The sequence below is a fragment of the Lonchura striata genome, chromosome 7 (assembly GCF_046129695.1).
Source record: "Lonchura striata isolate bLonStr1 chromosome 7, bLonStr1.mat, whole genome shotgun sequence".
In the NCBI taxonomy this organism is placed as follows: Eukaryota; Metazoa; Chordata; class Aves; order Passeriformes; family Estrildidae; genus Lonchura; species Lonchura striata.
In genome coordinates, this window is record NC_134609.1 from 10,237,828 (window position 1) to 10,257,934 (window position 20,107).

Sequence of the window (20,107 nt, forward strand, 5' to 3'; positions counted from 1 at the left end):
CCAATAAAGCTAACAATGCTCAGAGGGCAGGATTTACATGTTCTTTAGATCTGCTTCATTTGAGGACTTTTTTGTTGCTTTTCTTAGTTTCTTCTGTTCAGGGAACTTTTTAATTTGCAACAGTATTAAAGAAGATGCTGCTAAACGTGAGAGTCTGTTTTTGTTTCTTTCAAGCATTTAGTTAACTGTTTTTGTAAAAGTTAGTACATTGTGTTTATAAATTGTATATTGTTATTAAAGATTTTTCTCTAAATCTATCTAGTGATCTTTTCTGCTTTGATATGTATAGAGGGATATGAAGTAAAAAAATTACATTTTCTTGGTATTTTAGGTTTCAGCTATCTAAGCTTAACTTGACTTCAAAATTGCACAGGCATTTTCCAGAAGCAGGCTTTCCTGTGTTATCTCCCCTAATGCGACTTTGATTCAAAAGCTGAATGTTGGAAAAACAGAGTATTTCACTTTATAATTTCATTTGTTTGTTGCCAGTAAATATATAACATGTGGCAGATTAAAAAAATAAAAGAATAATGCGTATTTTAATTTTAAAATAGCGTTCAAAAAGAAAAATGAGGGCTTCTGCTTAAGTTAAACTGCTATAAAACTTTCTTTCTCAAGCCATTTTCTTGTTGCAGTTATAGGTGACTTAGGGAAATTATTTAGCCATCTTTTAAAATCACTTATAAAATAAGGCAGATGGAACTGTGCAACATGGACGGGTTTAGTACACATCATTTTGTTAAGCATTATCTTTCAAGGAGTGCTGGTTTTATTCAAAATAGTAATATTGAAGCATCACTGTGGACGTTGAGCTGAAATGAATCAGCTGTGTATTATCTGAGGTGTGAAGTTCAATTTGAGGAGGTTTTGCAATAAAGTTGGGATATCTAGCAACCATAATCATCATAATCAGAAGTAAATTTCTGTAGTCCCTTAGAAGCACAGGTGACTGGGAGCAAAATGCTTTGAGATTTTTGAGCTACTCAAAGCTCTCCAGTCATTAGTTCTCCATTATCACGTTGTTACTCTGCTTCTCAGTCGAAATGATCTGTCAGCTTGTTTGTCTCCTAATTGCCGATTGTGTTTTCCTTTGATCACCCCACACCACGTGGAGCGTTTTCCTACAGAACTGAGGGAGCTGCAGTGCGGGGGAGCCGTGGTGCCCCGCGGAGCGGCGCCGGTGCCTCGCCAGGCCGGGCGCACGCAGCGCTCAGTGCCAGCCCCACCCGCCGCCCTGCAGCCCCTTGGCCGCTCCAAGTGTCCTTTGCCTCAAGACACGGAGGAACTGCAGCTGGCGCTCCACGTGGGGCTGGAGCTCATAACCTGGAGAGCCCAGCAGAAGGGATTTTTTTGCTGAGAGCTAGCTGGAATATTAGCAGCCAAATAGAGCACTGACACTACATGCTGAAAGTGAAGTGAGGATTATTTTCGTATTTAAACAGTTTGTTCAATTTTACTTAATTCTGTTGTGGGATGCTTTTCTCTGAAATTAATCAAGGGAGCTAGTGAAGTTCATTGCAGTGTTGTGACAGCAGAAGAAAAAAATCACAGCAGGATAAATATAAAAACCTAACATGGTTTGAATAGCTTACACAACTGTCACTATTTTATTTTATTTTATTTTATTTTATTTTATTTTATTTTATTTTATTTTATATTTTATTTTATATTTTATTTTATTTTATTTTATTTTATTTTATTTTATATTTTATTTTATATTTTATTTTATTTTATTTTATTTTATTTTATTTTATTTTATTTTATTTTATTTATTTTTTAAAAAAAACAGCCTTTGAAAATCTTTCCTATTCAACATTCATCTTCCCTGATACCAAAACTTCTAAGTCCTGGAGGGGTTCTTACCAATATATGTTAGGGCTGCTGTAGGTAATGGGGGTAAAAGTTCAATTTTTAATTACAAACAGAAGTGATTAGTTAATTATGTAAGTAAATAAATTCAGATAATTTTTATTAGTAAATATTAATTTTTTTGTTGTAGATGTATAATTTATATATATTTTATGCAATTTCATTATTTTAAATTTAGATATTTACTTCATAATTAATGAAGTGTTTCTTAATTGCTAATGTGGTTGGGACAATACTAACACTATGAAAAAGTTATCTTCATAGTGGCATTACTAGTGTGCAGGCAATATATGTCATGATGGTGTGGCAGTCAATGAACGTCTGAGTTTCTACATGTGTAATATTGTGAATATGAACTAAAAGGAGATGGGATCCTTTATAAAGCAAATTATATGATTTGGGCTTTTCTTTTCTGTTAAATTCCATATTTGTTTTTTACTGTGTTTCACTTTCCTTCCTGTTGTGGGCAAAGTGTAGATATCAGCACTGTAAAAGCAGAGACATCTGGAAATATCATCTGAATTCTTTCATGTTCACTCTCACCTGGGAAATTAATCCAGAGAGAATTTTACATCATTGCATGTGGGGCAGATCCTATAAGAAATATGCTGCATTCAGTGGAAAATAGCCAGTGATACATAGATTTGAGGAGCAGAGTCTTCTAGGAAAATTTCAGACACCTATTTTACTAGGCACTGTCTCTAATCTATTTTGATAGTGCACAGAAATTTATCTTCTCTTATTGATTGGGTAATATCAGCCTTTAAGGGAAGCATTTCTGTGAACCTGAAAATGAGAGAATTTTCTCCTCAGTAGGCAGATCACAGCTTTTCTGTCATGAATTTGAAGAGTTTTAAATGCTCCTTCCTTTACTGGCTTTATTCTTGAGTCAGTCTTAGTGATGAATTGACACTTGCAGTTCTCAGACCTCATGTTTAAACATGATGCACTATTGAGGAGGTGAAGACTATTAGTGCTGATCGGGGTGAAATAAAGGATGCTGAAACATGGTGCCTGGATCTATGGAACAGTTGTGTTTGCAAAAAGCAGTTAGAACACCATAATCTTTAATTTCTGTGGAGTTTTATGACTAAATTCTTAATCCTACAGCTGGTCTGAAATACTCTGTTTATTGTTAGTACAATATAAATTTACACAATGTGCAAGGAATCATTCTGTACACTGAGTAAAAGGCTATTGCTTCACCAGGACAAGCATAAACATTTTTTGAATATTTGTCATCCATCTGGTCAGAAAATGGAATTAATGTTTGTTGCACCTGGATTATAACCACATACAGAGTTTTGTGGTGTATCATTTTCATAACTGTTTTTTCATAATTAATTTATCAATATGTATCTGCTCATATCCATTCTTTAACTATTTTATTTGTGCAACTTGAAGGCTAAAGAGGCTCACTGAATAGGATGCATTATATCATACCAGTTGAAATGAATTAGAAGTGAAATACTTGACTTCTTTTCAAGCCCTATTTCATAGTATGCTCATTGTTTCTTTGACAGTTATGGCCTGTGCCTTGTGACTCACGAGAGCAAAGGCAGAATTGCAAGTCTTTTTTTAAATCAACCTCCTGCAGCATGAGTCAGGCTTTAGATCTGGCCTTTGCCCTTCCTTTGCCTTTGTTCTTATCATTTGTTCTGCCCTATGGTTACAGCCTCTCAAAATAGCATATTCCTGATTTTAGTGCAATTTGTTCCTGATGAATGCCAAGGAAAATTATATAAGATGCTAACTTGTGATTTTTCAGGAAGGGAAGCCTCTTTATATTGAGTTGTAATGGTCACTTTAGAAAGCAACCTCCAAATTTCCAACCTTCTGTGCGACCTTCTTTGTAAGGTTAGCTTTCTGAGGTTTAACCTCTTATTTCAAGGGTCATTTTTGTTTTAGTAGCACCATCAGTAAAGTTTACAATGAATATTTTTCTTCCCAAATCAAAAAATTTAAAAAGGCATATTTTCCATCTATTTTGAATATGGACTTGCAGTATCTGGAAATGTTTACACAACTGTAATATTAAAAAATAGAAAAATGAGAGCTGAATAAATTCTTTGCATTCTTAACTCTCTTTTATCCACTAGGTAAATATGAATGCTGGTTATTCTTCCCTTCATGGTTTCAATAGTTTGTTAAAAATGGCACCAACCTCACTTTGGTGGGATAATACTTCTTTTGTAATATAAGATGTTTACGAGTTAATACTCCCTGGTTTATGTAAAGATCTGCTCTTCATTTACTACTGGCTCTATCTGTGCTTGCTTTATGGAATATGACACAGTTGTTGCCTGAAGTGGTGTAAAGCAAGAAAGTGAAAGTTTCCCTATCAAGTGACTGATTTTATTCTTGCTAATGCCAAGCTTTCTGAAAATGGTTTAATAGCTTAAGACTTTGAGACTAGGAGATAAAATATGAATAATGCAACTACATGCGTTTCCTCATGAACTCAAAACTGGATTGTAAAATTACCTTCTAAATAATTTAGTGAGATTAATGAGTGGTAAATTCTTGGCAGAATGAGCATTATTCTGGTTTTGTCATAATCCAAAGCTGTACTAAAAAGCAGTTGTTGACCAATCTGTAAAGCTTTTCAATTCAGACATAGCAGGTTATTTTTTTCCTTTCTATGAATAATACTTTGACCATTTTTGAAATAGCACCAATGAAAATTTTATGGGCCATTTTGTGTACAGCAAATGACTTTTACATTGTTGTTTTAGAAGTAGCAATTTTAAAGAGAGAAAAGGTAGTATATGGAAAATTCTGTTTTCACTTACTGTAAATTAAATTAAAAATGAATTTTCAAGGAGAGAATAGTCATAGGATATAATACAGTTATTTTTCTCTGCAGCAGGATTCTCCTTGGCAGGTTTCCTTGTGTTTTGCGTTTTTTTGCAGATTAAGCTTTTGAGCACAACTGTAAGCAAATAGTATCCTAAAAAAGCACAGCAAATGCATCACCCATGTATAACCTGTGTTTTAAGGGACAATGATTTGATACCCACTTCTACCCACTACACTGGTTTTCCAAAGAAGGATCTAATCTTCCCGTGCTCTCCTTCAAGCTGATGTAGCAAGTACCTAGTCCCTGAATAGCCAAAGGTAAAGTGGAGCCTAGCTGCTGACAAGTCTTGCTTTCTTCTCCCTCAATAGCTTCACATTTGGATGGACTTTGAAAGCAAGTTGTTATTTAATTATAGCAGCACTTCCATAAGTATGTAAATCTGTTTTTATTACTAGTTCAAGGAGGGTATTGGAGTCATGTCCTTCAAGGGTATGCTTCTGTAGAAAATATTAAAAACTTCACTTGTAAGTAGCTTGAGTTCATTGAAGGCAAAATAGGCTGCTAAAAGTCATTCTAGAGCTCTTTATTAACAGAATGTTTGTTGATTAGTTTGGATTAAATACTTCAGTGCATATTGCAGACATTTCAGGTAGTGCTGATAACACAGAGTTAAGGAGTTTTAGGTCTACCTCAGACTATGAGGCCAAGGATCACAGGGGTAGGAAACTAATATTCTACTGATGCACCACCTTGATGTGCTTAATTGCACTCCAGAATTCCTCTCAGATGCTCATCTGAGCTAGAATACCTTAAAAGTATTTTTCTGGATAACTGAAAAAAATTAGTCTACAGAGAACAATTTTCTGCAATCTAATTTTACATCCTATATTAAAAAAATTGGCCAAGTAATAGAATGATATTATAGATGGTAGCAAACTGTAAATGACACTGAAAACAAGAAGCTGTCTTGGTTAATCGGGTTGTAGAACAAAATACTAAAAAATAATAATTTGGAAAGCAGAAACCTTTGCACAGGAAAGTAGTACCAGCAGCTTTGTGTGGCTGTCTGTGATGTTGAAGAATGCTTCTCAGCACAATATGCCATCATCCTGCTGCTGCTCAAATTCGTATACCTTTTCTTTTTTAAACTTGTGGAGCAGGTTTATTTTAGATTTGTGTCATTTAATTTATGTTTTCAAATTTTGATTTATGCAACAGATTAAGCAATGCACTGACTGAAAAGAAATTGATAAAAATCTGGCTATGCCAAGAAGCTGAGGAGTTAAAAGAAAACTGTCAAATTGTTGAAACCATAATAATAGGTTATATAAACTAAACAGCTTGGCTCTTGCTATTTATTACTTAGGTCCTGTTTTCCTTCAGAGACGTTCCAGGCTTTCAAGGTAAATGGATTCTACACCCAAACATTTGCTGTACTAAGTATAAAGTCCACTAATTATAGGTTTAAAATTGGATAATAACAAGATTATAATACTAGTCAAAAGGAAATACAGAAAGAAAGAAAAATAGTGTGCCTTATATGGTAAAAAGTAAGTAGGATGTGCATTCAGTTTGAGCTGTACAAGATGTGATTAGTAACACAGATAAGTACTACCCCATTCACATCTTTTCAGTTGGAGAGGAATGATTCAAGTGCTCACAGATAAATCCTGGATGTTTGTCAGCATGCAGACATAAAACTCATCCCTATAGATTTAATGGAACCTGACTGTTGTGACCAGTGGGAACATAACCGGGTTGTTTTTGTAAGAACATAGTGTTAAAGGTTACAATGCAAAGGACTTACAGAAATGGTTTGCTTTACTATCTCTATGTTATTTATAATTGGAAATTTTTGTGTACTACAATCCCCTTTATATTTGGCACTCCACCCCTTAATAACATTCCCAAAATGCTTTGAAATCCTGTGTATTTCATATAAGCACATGATGCAACCTATTTTTGTGTCTGCTTTGCATTGTACTCCAGATGGCATTGCTATATTTGTGGGTCTTCTGAGGCCAAAAACAAAGGGAAAAAGAAAGGAAAAGAAAAAGGAAATGATAAGCATATTCCTCAAAATGAAGATAGCTTTATACAATGAAGTTCGTGTATTATGCTCAAAGCAGGACAATTCATGAAGAAAATCTATCATATGTACTGGAAGATGATGATTACTCTTAATTTGTAGAGCTTTATCCACTGAATGAGGTGGTAGTTGACTGAACAAAACTCTAATTTTGTGAATATTCATAGAGCAAGTCTGCCTGAGAGAGCTATGGATTTCATTATTCGTGCTCATGCTGGATGGCTAAATTGTTTTGTTTTGAATTCTTTTTCCTTCAGTAAGATAGCAGTCATTAACTGGGGCTGGAGGAAGGGTTGTTGTGTTTATTTGTTGGAGGTTTTTTAATTTCATCTGGGATAAATCCTGTAAGAGTTGGCTGATTATATGACCTCTGCCTTCTGCATACTAACTTTAACTGGAAAACAGATATGTGAACTTGCCAAAGAAACTAATACACAGTAAACACTTTCCTTTATGTGAATATATTATAAGAACTATATTCTTTGCTAGAGTTCTCGGTCATTCCAAGTGAACAGCATCATGTTTGTAGGTTTTGAATCAGTGGGTGTGGTTCTTTGATGTATCTGAAAGAAGCTTATGTGGTAATATCCGGATAGAAATGGCTTTTAAGCTCTAATACATCTCGGATCAGAGGAGCATCTGCACTGCCTGCTTGCTTCTGTGATTTGTTTTGCCCATCCAGTTTGTGATAGCCTGTTTTGTGAAGCTGAGTTTTGTATTTGAACTCATTCTGTTTGTTTCAAGCTAACGGAAATGGACTAGATTATACTGAATTATCTTTTGATAACAACTGGTAAGGGGGAACATTATCTTGTGTCCAGTTAAACGAATCTATTTCTAAAGAGAAGTTCTGTTAAAGAGCTGTGAGCTGTCTCTCCGTATTGATACTAAATTAGCAAAAGGAAGGGTAAATATATGACCATCTTTGAAGTTAGTGAATGCTGTGACTGAAGACTCCATCACAGTACTTCCTTGCAGTGCTTCTGGAGCTGAAGATACAGTCATGATTCCCAGCAAGATTTTAGTCTACCACAACCCTTCTGGGGGCACGCGTACAGAAACGTACAAAAGTACTAGAAGGCGTAAAAAATCTCATGGAGAATTGTTCAAAAATGGATATCGTGTCAAACCTGGGCATAATATCCCTGAAAAGGAAGAGCAGCGTACTTTGCGAAACTCCTTGGTGTCTTGTTATAGGGTCGGCTCATACTGGGGTAAGGTCCAACTCTGAACTTTTTCTTCAGAACTGTAGTTTGTTATACTGTCTCTGGTGCTAGTATTACTATATCTTCTGAAAAAGAAATTCTGTTTTATTTTTCGACTTAAAAAAAGGATGAAGTATTTCAGTTGATTTGTAGGAAGAATTCTTTCCCAAACTTACTGGGAATTTACTCCTATCTCCCCAGCAAGGGCTTCATTGTTCACCTAGAATCAAATACTCCAGTCTTTATTGAAGGATGGAATTTTATATTCTGCAGTGTTGGTGTTATCAAGAAATTTTGTTTGAAACTACTGTTATTTAAAAGTTGTAATAGCAAGTTGAAGGAATGTACAGTAGAGAGATTTATTCTACACTTGATTGTAGTTTTACTGTCCTGGTCGTAGAGCATTGATGTTTTTCATGCTGCAGGCTATTTTCCCCACTTGTACTGTTGCATAACAGAGGTGGGGAAACATATAAAAATATTTTATCTGGGTTGGTTCCAAGAATGACAGATCCTTTTCCTCCCATTCTCTTTCTTCTTGGTTTTTTTTTTTTTTTTTTTTTTTTTTTTTTTTTTTTTTTTGAGCTTTAATTTTCAAGCCTATCTATAGGGAGTAAGATCTCAGAAAAATCTGCTGCACTCTGTGAAGATGATCAAAATGGGATTATTTTGCTTCCTAAAATTTATCCCTCCATCCTGTCTCTTGAGAAAGGTTCCTAAATATGGATTCTGGGGTTTTTTTCTAACTTCAGTAAACTGTGTGGTCTTAATGAAATCTAGGGTGGACGTAGCCAGTGATAGGTTTGATGAAGATATGGTTCTGCTAAATGGGTGACTGGTTTGTCAGGAATAGAATTGGTAAGCAGAATCTCTTTGTATTGAACTCTTACACCAATATTTTGGACATCCTAATGCAGTAAAATGGTGATTACATATCTCATTGGTGAGAAACAGTGAAATGCTTGGTGCTGTTCTTGTCTATTGACCTCTCATGTTGAATGAAGAAATATCCCAATGTCTGTTTCTATTTATTAGAATCTTATTAAAATCATATAAATCATTATTTCCTTGCCTTTTCCTTTAAAGATGTGAAATAGTACAGTCTCCCTATTTTGGTGGGGGTGGAGTTTGGGGTTTGTAACCTATAGCTAATTCTGGTTGCTTCTGCATATTAATTCAGTGGAAAGCATCAGTTCAGCAGAGAAGGTACAAAACTGTCTGACAGGAAAATACCCTATTGCCTTTAAAGTCAAAAAAATCTCTAAATAATGGTCTTTACTTTGCTGTAAACTTTATAGATAAAATAATTTTCTTCTGTAATTGTGTTGCTACTGGCACATAGTTTATTGGCCACATTGGGATCACTATTCTGTTCTAAAGAATCCATCCATTTTACTGAGTCCTTACTAAAGAGTCAGAAAAAAGTGCTATATTCTAGATGTAGCCTGGTAGTTCAGCATAGTATTCTTCTTACTGAACAGATAATTAATTTCTCTAAAACTGATTTCAGGGGTTTCTGGCAATATGCAGCCTCTCCTAGTGACCATCTTTTGCAGATTTTACATGTTACATGGTTGAACACCATGATATGAAATAATATTAGACACATATTGTATATTTTCAGTGTATTTTGAAAATGGTCTGTTTGCTGCACAGGCAACACAGTAACTAAACAAATAGTTTTGCAGCAAAGACAATAATCCTGTAGAAAAGTTGAGGGTTTATTTGAATCATCATACCTACAACTCAGATTATTGTAGTAGAGGCAAAACTATGGACTACAAGACTTTGTCTCATATTGTTTAAGGAATCTGTCTCATCTTATTTAAGGAATCTGTTCATATTATTTATAATAATTATTTTTTTTTCTGGTCTTGATGTCTATGAATAGCTTAGCTTTGTTCTGGATATTGTGGCTGAAATAAACTCCAGTTTCTAAACATATTTTAATAATCCATTTAGAAGCAGAACGCTGAAAAATTCTAGAGGTTCTTCTTTTTTTATCTGTGTATTTTTTCTCTTATTAGAGAGATTTTTGGGGTAGATTAAATATTTTAGTACTTATTTTTTTGTATAATTTCTAGTATAGCAGATTGTATTCTATTCTGTCAGATCCCATAAGAAAATTCAAATGTAAAACTCTTTGCTGAGAAAAAGATAAGTTACGTGATGGAGAGAAAGTAGCAAGCACTTCTTGAGAATTCTGTTTAGCAGTTTACAATTAACTTTAGCAGACAGGGTCCATGAAATGTGCAGAATTAGAATGGACTTCACTGTAATTCATAAGAAACTTGCTATATCTCAACTCTTGATTAAATCATTTAAATGTAAACCAGTTTTATAGATATTTCATAAGAAAACAAATTCTTCTTCTCCATTTGCATAAAACACATTCCCAAATATTGCTAAGGAAAGAGAGCAGTATACATTTGTATACATAGCTGAAACAGCTTTGGGAAAGGGGGTATTTTTGTTAGTGCTCCTATTAGTGAATTTTGCTTTCTATTTTTCATGTATAAACAAGTATCAGCTGTTTCTATTCTTGGTAAGGGAGTAGACCTGAAAGAGGTAACCTGTTCTGAGTTGTGAGACAGTGGGTTTGAGTGCATCCTTAGCAAGAGTGCAGAAAACACCAAGCTGAGCGGTGCAGTTGGCATGCCTGAAGGGATGGGATGTCATCCAGAAGGACGTGGACAAGTTTGAGAAGTGTGTCTGTGGGAACTTTCTCAGGCTCAACAAGGCCAAGTACAGGGTCCTGTGTCTGGGCTGGGGCCACCCTCAGCATCAACACAGGCTGGGTAAGGAAGGGATTGAGAGCAGCCCCTGCAGAGGGTTGGGTGTGCTTGTAGATGGAAAGCTGGACATGAACCAGCCATGGGAATTTGCAGCCCAGAAATCCAGTTGTGTGCTGGGCTGCATCCAAAGCAGTATGGGCAGCAGGGCAAGGGAGGAAAATCTACCCTCTTCTTCATTCTTGTGATCCCCACCTGTAGCTCTGCATCCAGCTCTGGGGCCCTCAGCACAAAAAAAGGGGATGCAAGACCTTTCTGTGAGGAAAGGCTGAGAGTTGGAGTTGTTCAGCCTGGAGGAAAGAGGGATTTTGGGAGACCTTTTTGTGGCCTTTCAGTGCCTGAAGGGAGCAGACTTTTTAACAGAATCTGCTTCAATAGAAGAAAGGGTAATGGTCTCAATATAACAGAGAGTTGTTTAGATTACAGATAAGGAATTTTTTCTTTTACAGTGAGCATGGTGAAGCTGGAACAGGTTACCTAGAGAGGTGGTAGATACGCTGACCTTGGAAGCGTTCAAGGTCAAACCAAGCAGGGCTCTGAGAAACCTGATCTATGTGCTCATTGCAGGGATGGTTGGGCAAGATGACCTTGAAAATTCCTCCCTACCCAAATTATTGTATGATTCCATGAAAATCACATAAAATAAAATACATGTAGGACTATAATAGCAGATCTGTTTGTGCCTAGGAAACTTCAGGATACTGGAAAGAATTAATTATTCACCACGTAATAAATATTTCAGATTTTATAATTGAAGCCAGCTCTATTTTGTATTTAACATGTCCAAGCAAACTCTCTACTGTTCTGGTTTTTTTCCCTAATTCTATTCTATGAATGAAAGTTTTTAAAATTATGTGGGCTGCAGCAAATGCAGAACTTCGCCTATAGTGATTTTCTTTTCCCACAAAAAACACATTAAACTCACAGTATTTTTCTTCTATCATTTGATCTCTCAGCTATTAAAATGTAATTTAACCCTTATAAGGGTTTGGAGATAGAGGTTTTATTGCTAACTTAGATGTTTCCCAGGTTTCTATTTGCAACTTAGAAATGGTTAACTTGGTCTTATGATTAGCTTCAGATGTAGTGCAAAACATTTTAGAGGCAGGGTTTTTTTCACTCCAGCCATTTTTCATAAAATTTTATAGGGAACAGAGTGAGGAAAGCAGCTGGATAAAAAAGAGATGGAAGGTTTAGGATTGCTAGTAAGGATCCTCTCCTTCCCTGACTAACCACATGAGTAGCAACTGTGGGAACTCCTGGAACTGGAACAGAGGGATGTGTCTCTCACAGTTTCAGCAATATGATCCAAAGTTATCATTCTGTAATTGCAAATGTATCTGACATTTAGCATTATTAAGTTTCATTTTATTGCTTTTCATTTAGGTCCCTGAATCCATTTAGCAAGTTGTGATTAATTTTCAGATTTACCCACAGTCAGTAATTAAAAAGAAACTTTATATCCATATAATAGACAGAAGTGCACTTTAACATTACTTAAGAGTCTTAACAAGGTAAAATATAAGAGCAAATATTTTATTTAACAACTTTCCAATACCACTGCAGGAAAAACTTCTTGACTTAAACACATCTTGCCACATGCACCTTTATGCTTGAGGGGAACCTCTTATTCCAGTGAGATGATGAAAGCTGTGACCAGGTTTATATGTTTGCCAGGATCAGTATTTCCTTAAGTTTCTAGAAATAAAAAGTGTTTTCCTGCACTGGAGTTGGGTAAAATAGATGTCAATATAGAGAATGTATGAGAAGAAGCTGCTCTGGACCTTCCTGTAACAGTTGCAATGCCATGTTACACAACTTTTATGTAACTCCTGACTGTACTCTTTAATAAAAATTATCCTTGGTGCTTTACTTTAATTTTATAAGCTGTGCATATGTACAGTACAGAGTGTACTTTTATTCATATGCCAAAGATCTACATCCAAATAATTTACTGTAGGCATAAGACTATTTTAATAATTTAAGCCCTTAATCTTCTCGATTAGTTTCTCTTGCACACACACTCTTTGTCTCACTGACTTTTTAGTTGTCTGGGAATTGCTATGCACGCAATCTGATTTCAACATAAACATGCTATTTATTTTTAAAAATATTTTTTTAAAAATAGTGATATGTAATGTATTCCTGTAGTTACAGACTGATGAAAAGAATTATAGTAAACTTGCCATTTTTAAGAGAAAAAGTGTGATTTCTCTATTTCCCTGCATGAGGTTTTTGAAATTAGATTGGAGATAGGGAGCATTATTACTATAAAAGATTTTACGTCATTAAGATTTACCAAATTTAATCAGGCATATACAGTCTACTTTATCCAGGTTATCAGAGCTTTTGCCCATGATCTGTTATTTTTCACTAAGCAATGTTGGAGGACTGAAATGTTTCAGACCTGCGTGTCTTTGACAGCCTGAAGAAAAGGACATGTGCACTGCAACTGCCAACAGAAACCTACCTCAGTGAGGTTTTTCCCCCTTAGCTTTCAGCCTGTGTGTCTACTTCTATTAATTCCTACATAAATTAACATTTTATGGTAGGATAAACCTGTTATTAGGAAAATAAATTTAAAACAATTTGAAAAATACATGTTAAGGATCCTTGAACAATTAAATATGGAAGAGCATTTCAAAGGTATTTGACATTTTGTATGTTACCTGTTGATTTAATTGATCACTGTCATTGTGATATGCTGTTACAACTTGCATTATTCTTTGCCATAACTTTGTTTTCTTTTACTGCAGGTTTAAGATTTTTAAGAGCCCTTAGACTGATACAGTTTTCAGAAATCTTGCAGTTTCTGAATATACTTAAAACAAGGTAAGACTTTCTCTTACATGCGATTTAGTTGCATTGGTAAATGGCTTTGATTTGGGGCCAAGTAACATATGATTTTCTTCTCTGGAAAAATAACCCCACTTGTTATTTGTTCTTTAAACCTTTTTCTGCTGATGAATGATTTGTCAGTGACAGCATCTTTTGCTACGTGATCATTTTAATTGATGCGTTTTTATATTTGAAATACCGAGCAAAGTTATGTGTTGATAAATTAAAAGCAGAATTAATTACATAGCTTTGTACTGATTAAACATTGCTTCTTTCCATGTTCTGCTGTCTTGAAAAAACTGAAATCAAAATTCATTCAAAAGAAAACAGTTAAAAAGTATTTTGAGAAATTCTCATTGTGGCTCTTCCAGTTTTTTTGAACTGAGCTTTGTTTTTCACATAAAAAACATTAAATAAAAAAATTTAAATTTTATCATTAAAAACATCTTTATATTGTGTTCATTATCCTTAGTGTTTATTCCATATAGTAATTAAAATACTCCAATTAACCTTCTGGCTTACTGGTTCTTTGGCATATTAACAAAAGATCATTTTGAAGGAAATAAAGAGAAACCTTCCCATGCCTTGCAGTTGAAGACACATTGTTTTTCATCATTCTCTAAAATGCTCCAGGGGAAGTATTGAACCCAGCTTCTAATAACTACTGTAAAATCAATTCCATTTTGAAAACCTTTCCTCTCTGCACCAGTTGCTATTGATGTGTGAGGGCTTTATATGCAGGTAAATCCATTTCTTGCCGTGATAATTTGTAGCAATGGGAAAACAGGTACTGAAATTTGTACACATTCACAGTAAACAGCTGTTGCTTCAACCCTTAACCTTGAAACTATTCTCTGTACTGTAAAACTCTCACACTATCTGTCTTCAGTTGTGCTGCTGGAAGGAAACCAATTCTGGTCAAAGACATCAAAGACTGTAAGGTGAAGTCCCATAGCTCAGAATTCTCAGTATGGGAAAGGAGAATAAGATTTAATATGCAGAACAGCCCTGCTGTAAGAACAGTGGAGAAGCCCTATAAACTCAAAAGATTTTGGATGAAACCTAATAGCCCCTTCAGTAGTGGAGAATTTGTGAAATTCCAGATCCAAAAATGTGCATTAATCATTTTCAAGGTACTCAGAGCTGGTTTATTTAAGATTGACCTGTTGATTGAAACAGCCTTTCTCTGGTGCAGAATTTGCTCTTATATTAGATATCATCATCTCTGCGATTATTTATACGACTGACAAAATATTTATAAATCTCAAATGTTGATTAGTGAAAGCCTGTAAAGCAAAACTTTCTTATATGTGTGTTTTAGTTTAGTCAGTTAATTCATCCTTAGCAGTTCATCACTAACATAATTTATTTAACTGAAGAATTGTTACTGCCCCAAAACAGTTTTTTATGTCTCTCTCTGTTCCTGGTAATGCAATAGAAAATCATGTTTGCTCTCTTTATTGTCTTAATAACCTGAAATGAGCTGAATAATTTGGTCAGCAGTGTTCACAAAACATTTATTTTTTTTTATGGATGTGTCAAATTAAAAGAAATTAACAGAATGCAATTTAGTTTAGAAGAGTTTCTAGTTACACTTGACATAAATTTGATTGTGTGAGGGCTTGGGGTTTCTTTTAATGTCTTGCATGAGTTTAGCTTTTAGAAAGCAACAAGCTAGAAAATTAATTTATTACTGCTACTGCTACCTTCAATGAGGAAATTTTTGTATTTTCAGTGTGTTCTGAAGTACCATCAGAACTGCAGTTCATGTGCTGCACACACATTTTCTATTATATTACCAGAATGCTCTTTAATTGAGAGCTTCTGGTTCTGAATTATTTTGTTTCCTAAAAAAAAAAAAACGTGCTGAGCCCTTGTGATTAATGGAGAATCTTTAAAAATTTTGTACCAGTTAGAGCAGTTAAACTACTAGTCTCAACAAATCTAGTATTATTTAAATGAAGTTTGCTTCCCTAAATTCAATCAATGATTTCAGTTATGTGCTGTGACCTTATTATTACTTTATTATTATTAGACCTTTATTATTACTTTAAAGCTTTTGGCCCACTACTGCAACATTATTTTGCTCAGGGATGGTTAAAAATCTTCTAGAATTAAGATGTTTTAGAATTTTTTACAGTCCACTTCTAAGGTTTTATTGAAATTTTTGACATATTAGGATTTCTGTGAACATAAAGACCAACAGTCAATGACAGAACTTGAATTGTTGAATTGGGATAGAAAATTCAGTATATACTAGCTCTGAAATTATAGTAGGGGGGAAAAAATACTTTTGATTATTTAAAAATCCAGCAAAAGAAAAGAGTTCTCTGAGGTGTTATGTATTTATGTGAAAAAGGTATGGAACTAATTTGACCTAAGCATTTTAGTGCATTTGGCATTAATAACACATAACAATTGAGAAGATGAGAAACTGATAGGGTATACTGGGCACTGCTATGTTTTTAATATTCAGTGCAATTGCACGGAAATTTTCTCTTCCTTTTCTTTTTTCTCCAGTAAAGAAAAACTGTAACCTAAAATTACTCCTGGAATTATTGACTGAGATATGAAGATTAAAGGAATATATATTATTTACACAGTGAGCAGAAGGGCCATTCCAAAAAATGGAATCCAGTGGAAGAAGCTGCACAATGCAAAAACAGAGGCAGTAAGGAGACTAGCAAAGTGTTAGGTGATTATTAGAATATCTGAAAAAGAAAGCTCTATATATTTGAAAAGATCCTGTAAGACAAAGCAAAATTTTAGTGGCACTTTAAGTCTGTACTCTGCCAAGGACTTGTTTGGTTCCCTAATTTGAAGTTAAATGTATATTACTCAAGATTTTTTGTTCCCATGTTTTATGAAATTGAATTCTACAGTTTTCAATTGAAAAATTTCTCTCCATTGTTTTCTAATATATTTTAAAAAATCTGCAGGAGCTTAGGCAGGGCTCACAGTAAGGGATTTTGCACAGATGTTGGAAAGAGCTTAAAGAGGGGGAAAATGTTTATGACTAATCCTTCATCTATATTTAGACTCTGGCAGAAATACAGGGAGTATTTTATAGAGGACAGACAATCACAGTGTTTAATAAATCTTCAAAAATAAAATGTACCAAATAAGTAATGTAAATAGTTACTTTTAATGGGTATTACAGTGACATGAAGAGACCAACAGACACATAATTTTTTATCAGGGACATCTCATGTTCTGAGCTCAGGTGTGAAGGATGATATTCAGCCTTTCATAATGGAGCTTTGCATCTGCATCACTCCTATGATTTTGTTTAATCTAGGAAAGCATTGGTTAAGGTCCTGTGCTATAAATTAATGTTACCACTAAGAAAATAGGGACTTCGATCAACCATAGTTTAAGAAAGAGAGAAATAGGGAATATATATTGATGTTGGTGGACACTAATGACAAAACTGCTGATATGCTATTTTATTTTTGAGTACAGTATTCATTTCATCATCTGTCATACTACCCAGTCATAGTCTATTTCTTATACTCCCATATGTCTACTAACTGTAACTTTTAAAAATATCTTTTAAAGAGCTGTAATGCTTAATTTTAAGGTAATTTTGTTCAGAAAAGAATGCATTTTTATTGTCCTTAAAGTGGTTATAAACAGAACCGAAAATTACTACTGCTAGCACTGAGAGTAAATTTTTCTCAATTTTTAAATTTTTCAATGTATTGCTTTAAGGATAATTCTGGTGTCTTTTCTGAGGTGTTATACCTTCTTACAAATATTTTCAAATGCAAGAATGGGTAAGATTGTTTAAACACAGTCATACATGGACAGCAGTTCTTTGTGTTTCTATCAAATATCCTTAGGACAGTGACTTTTGTGACAAGAGTCACAAAAAATCCAGAAGATTTTAAGTATGGTATTTTTCTGCTGAACTGAGTGAGGTCCTCTCCATGAGTGAGGTATTCTCCATGTTCTGGTTAGAACATGGAGAATACTATTCAGTGTGACTAAAAAGCATTTGTAGATCTTTTGGTAGGTTTAAATTATACTTATTTCTTTTTATAGAGAAAAATGTGAGTGTGAAGTATGAAATACTCTAGTTTCATGTGAATTTTCTGTAAAGAGTTCCACAGGAGTTCATGCAAGCAGAATAATATGGAAAATACTTCGGACTTTACACAGGCACTGTAAAACACCTTAGTTCTTTAATTTGGGAATCCTAATGTTCTCATGTATTTTTTATGTATTTATATGTGAATAATTTTGAGTGTATAGCAGTGAAAAATGAAGAGGTGTGTGTACTGAGGGGCAACCAAATTATCTGTGAAAAAGCATTAGTTATTTCTATTAGTTTGTTTTTGACTACTCATGTAGCTAAGCTTTCGTTTGTCTTTCTGCTCTCACACACTGGGACTTTCTTTTCAAGGTATCTAAATTATGAAAATGTGACCTCATTCTTTTGGGAAATAATCATCAGGTTTTTGAGTCTAAAGTTTTCAGTTGTATACAGGTACCTATAAAAAAATATGTGACAAATTCTAGTCTAATCTCCTTTTTGCTTTGTTTATTTCCAGTAATTCCATCAAGCTAGTGAATCTGTGCTCTATATTTATCAGCACGTGGCTGACGGCAGCTGGGTTCATACATTTGGTGAGTGCCTTTGGGAACACTTCATTGACTTTTGCTGCCGGCCCAGGCGCTCCGAGCTGCTTTGGTGCCGGCACCGCGCTGCTCTCGGCAGTGCCGGACCTCGACAGCGGAGTGCAAGAAGGAGGCGCTCATCCCAGCCCCGCAGCCGGGCTGGTTGTGCTCTCGGGAGGCGGAGATTGGAGCTGTGTTTTTCGGCTCCACTGCACGTATGGATGCCGGGCTGCCCGGCGCGCCGGGCGGCGGTGCGCGCCCGGGGCTCCGAGCGAGCCGCAGCTCCGCTCAGCCAGCCAGGCGGGTCACAGAAAAACTGCACCCAGCTAGGCGGGACTGCATTCAAACTCCTGCTTCTCCTGCTCTGTCAGTCATTTCATGTTCGCCCTGGTAGAGATGCGCAGAGATTTTCAATTTTTAGTTTATGATCTATTTCTCATTCATGTAGAATGGGCAAATATAGCATTTCAATCTGGAAACAATACCCTTTTTTCGATTTTTGAATAAACAGAGCACAACACCCCTTAAATACTATATCAAGACCAAGGGAATGCTATTTTCTAGGATTTGGTTTTTTTTCCCTTTGTTTTTCAACAAAAGCTTTTCCATTCTACTGTAGGAATACTCAAACTTTAACTTCTTACTATGGAACAAAGTTTATTTGGCAAACTGCTTTCCCACTGACAAATTTATAATTTTGTCTCAACAGTGGCTGGCTTTTTGAAAAAATAGTATCATTCCACTAAAGGTGGAATTCTTTCAGTAATTACATAATCATTTAAAACAAAAACATTGAGAAGTACAATTGCATTAAAAGTAAGATTTACTCTGAAAATATTCTGAACACATTTTTATTAAATGAACTTATGAAACTACATTATTAAGTTACATTATTTAGTGGTGCCTGGAAAAGATACTTCCCATAAATTATCTGAGTAGCAAGGCTGTATATATTGGCAAAAGAACTGCAGTGCTCTATTTGACACAGGAACGGGTTCTGTATTTGATGAAAATAAATCACAGGAAAGGATTCAGAGTTCATATCATTTGCCAAATCATATATTTATATACACACACAGGCACATGCATATATGGGTAGAGTTAATTTGGGGTTAATTAGAGTCAGTTATAATTAATATAATTCATTATATGTTTTCTTGTACATTGTAGGTGGAGAACTCAGGGGATCCATGGGAAAATTTCCAAAATAATCAACCGCTAACATATTGGGAATGTGTTTATTTGCTGATGGTTACAATGTCCACTGTTGGCTATGGAGATGTTTATGCAAAAACAACCCTTGGTCGCCTTTTCATGGTCTTCTTCATCCTTGGGGGATTGGTAAAAGTTCTTCTTTATACTCTTCTTAATACTCCAGTTACCTGAAAACTTGATCCTCTATATCTCAATGTTGTAATTAAGGGAATAATAATATTTGGATTATTAAACTTAAATTAATTATAAAACATGAAAGTATGTTTAATATGCATTTTTTCCTGTAGATAAATATTTTGGCAGAGCTTGTCATATTAGTGTAGAATTAGTCCAGAATTAGAATTTTTCTAATCCGTTTAAATGAGTAATGCATGTGATTATATGAAGTGCCTTAATATTTCAACACACAATGTTATTTGTAGTCCTCTACTTAGTTACTGACTGTAGAGCGTTTTTGGGGGTTGCTATTGATATTTAAAGGCACTTTGCGGTTTCAGAAGTCCTACCCACCCTTCTGTGTTCCTTCCCAGAATTCCAACAAACACTGTGGCTTTGGACTGCCTTAAAGAGCAGCTTGCCTGATCCAGATGATGGCAAACCATATTCTCCTTAATTTCAAACATCCTTTCATGTCATGTAGTGCAGTTTTAGCTCACAGTTTATCACATGACCATAACCA

General features: G+C 34.9%; 1 protein-coding gene across 25 annotated transcripts in view; it reads left to right on the plus strand.

Moving 5' to 3' along the window:
• Window positions 1–20,107, plus strand: part of KCNMA1 (potassium calcium-activated channel subfamily M alpha 1) — a 425,369-nt gene that overhangs the window by 255,147 nt on the left and 150,115 nt on the right. For all 25 annotated transcript variants that reach the window (XM_077784567.1, XM_077784568.1, XM_077784570.1 and 22 more), the window contains 3 exons: window positions 13,512–13,587; window positions 18,147–18,222; window positions 19,384–19,554. In XM_077784567.1, coding sequence (XP_077640693.1) covers window positions 13,512–13,587; window positions 18,147–18,222; window positions 19,384–19,554 — 323 coding nt within the window. The remainder of the gene's footprint in view (window positions 1–13,511; window positions 13,588–18,146; window positions 18,223–19,383; window positions 19,555–20,107) is intronic.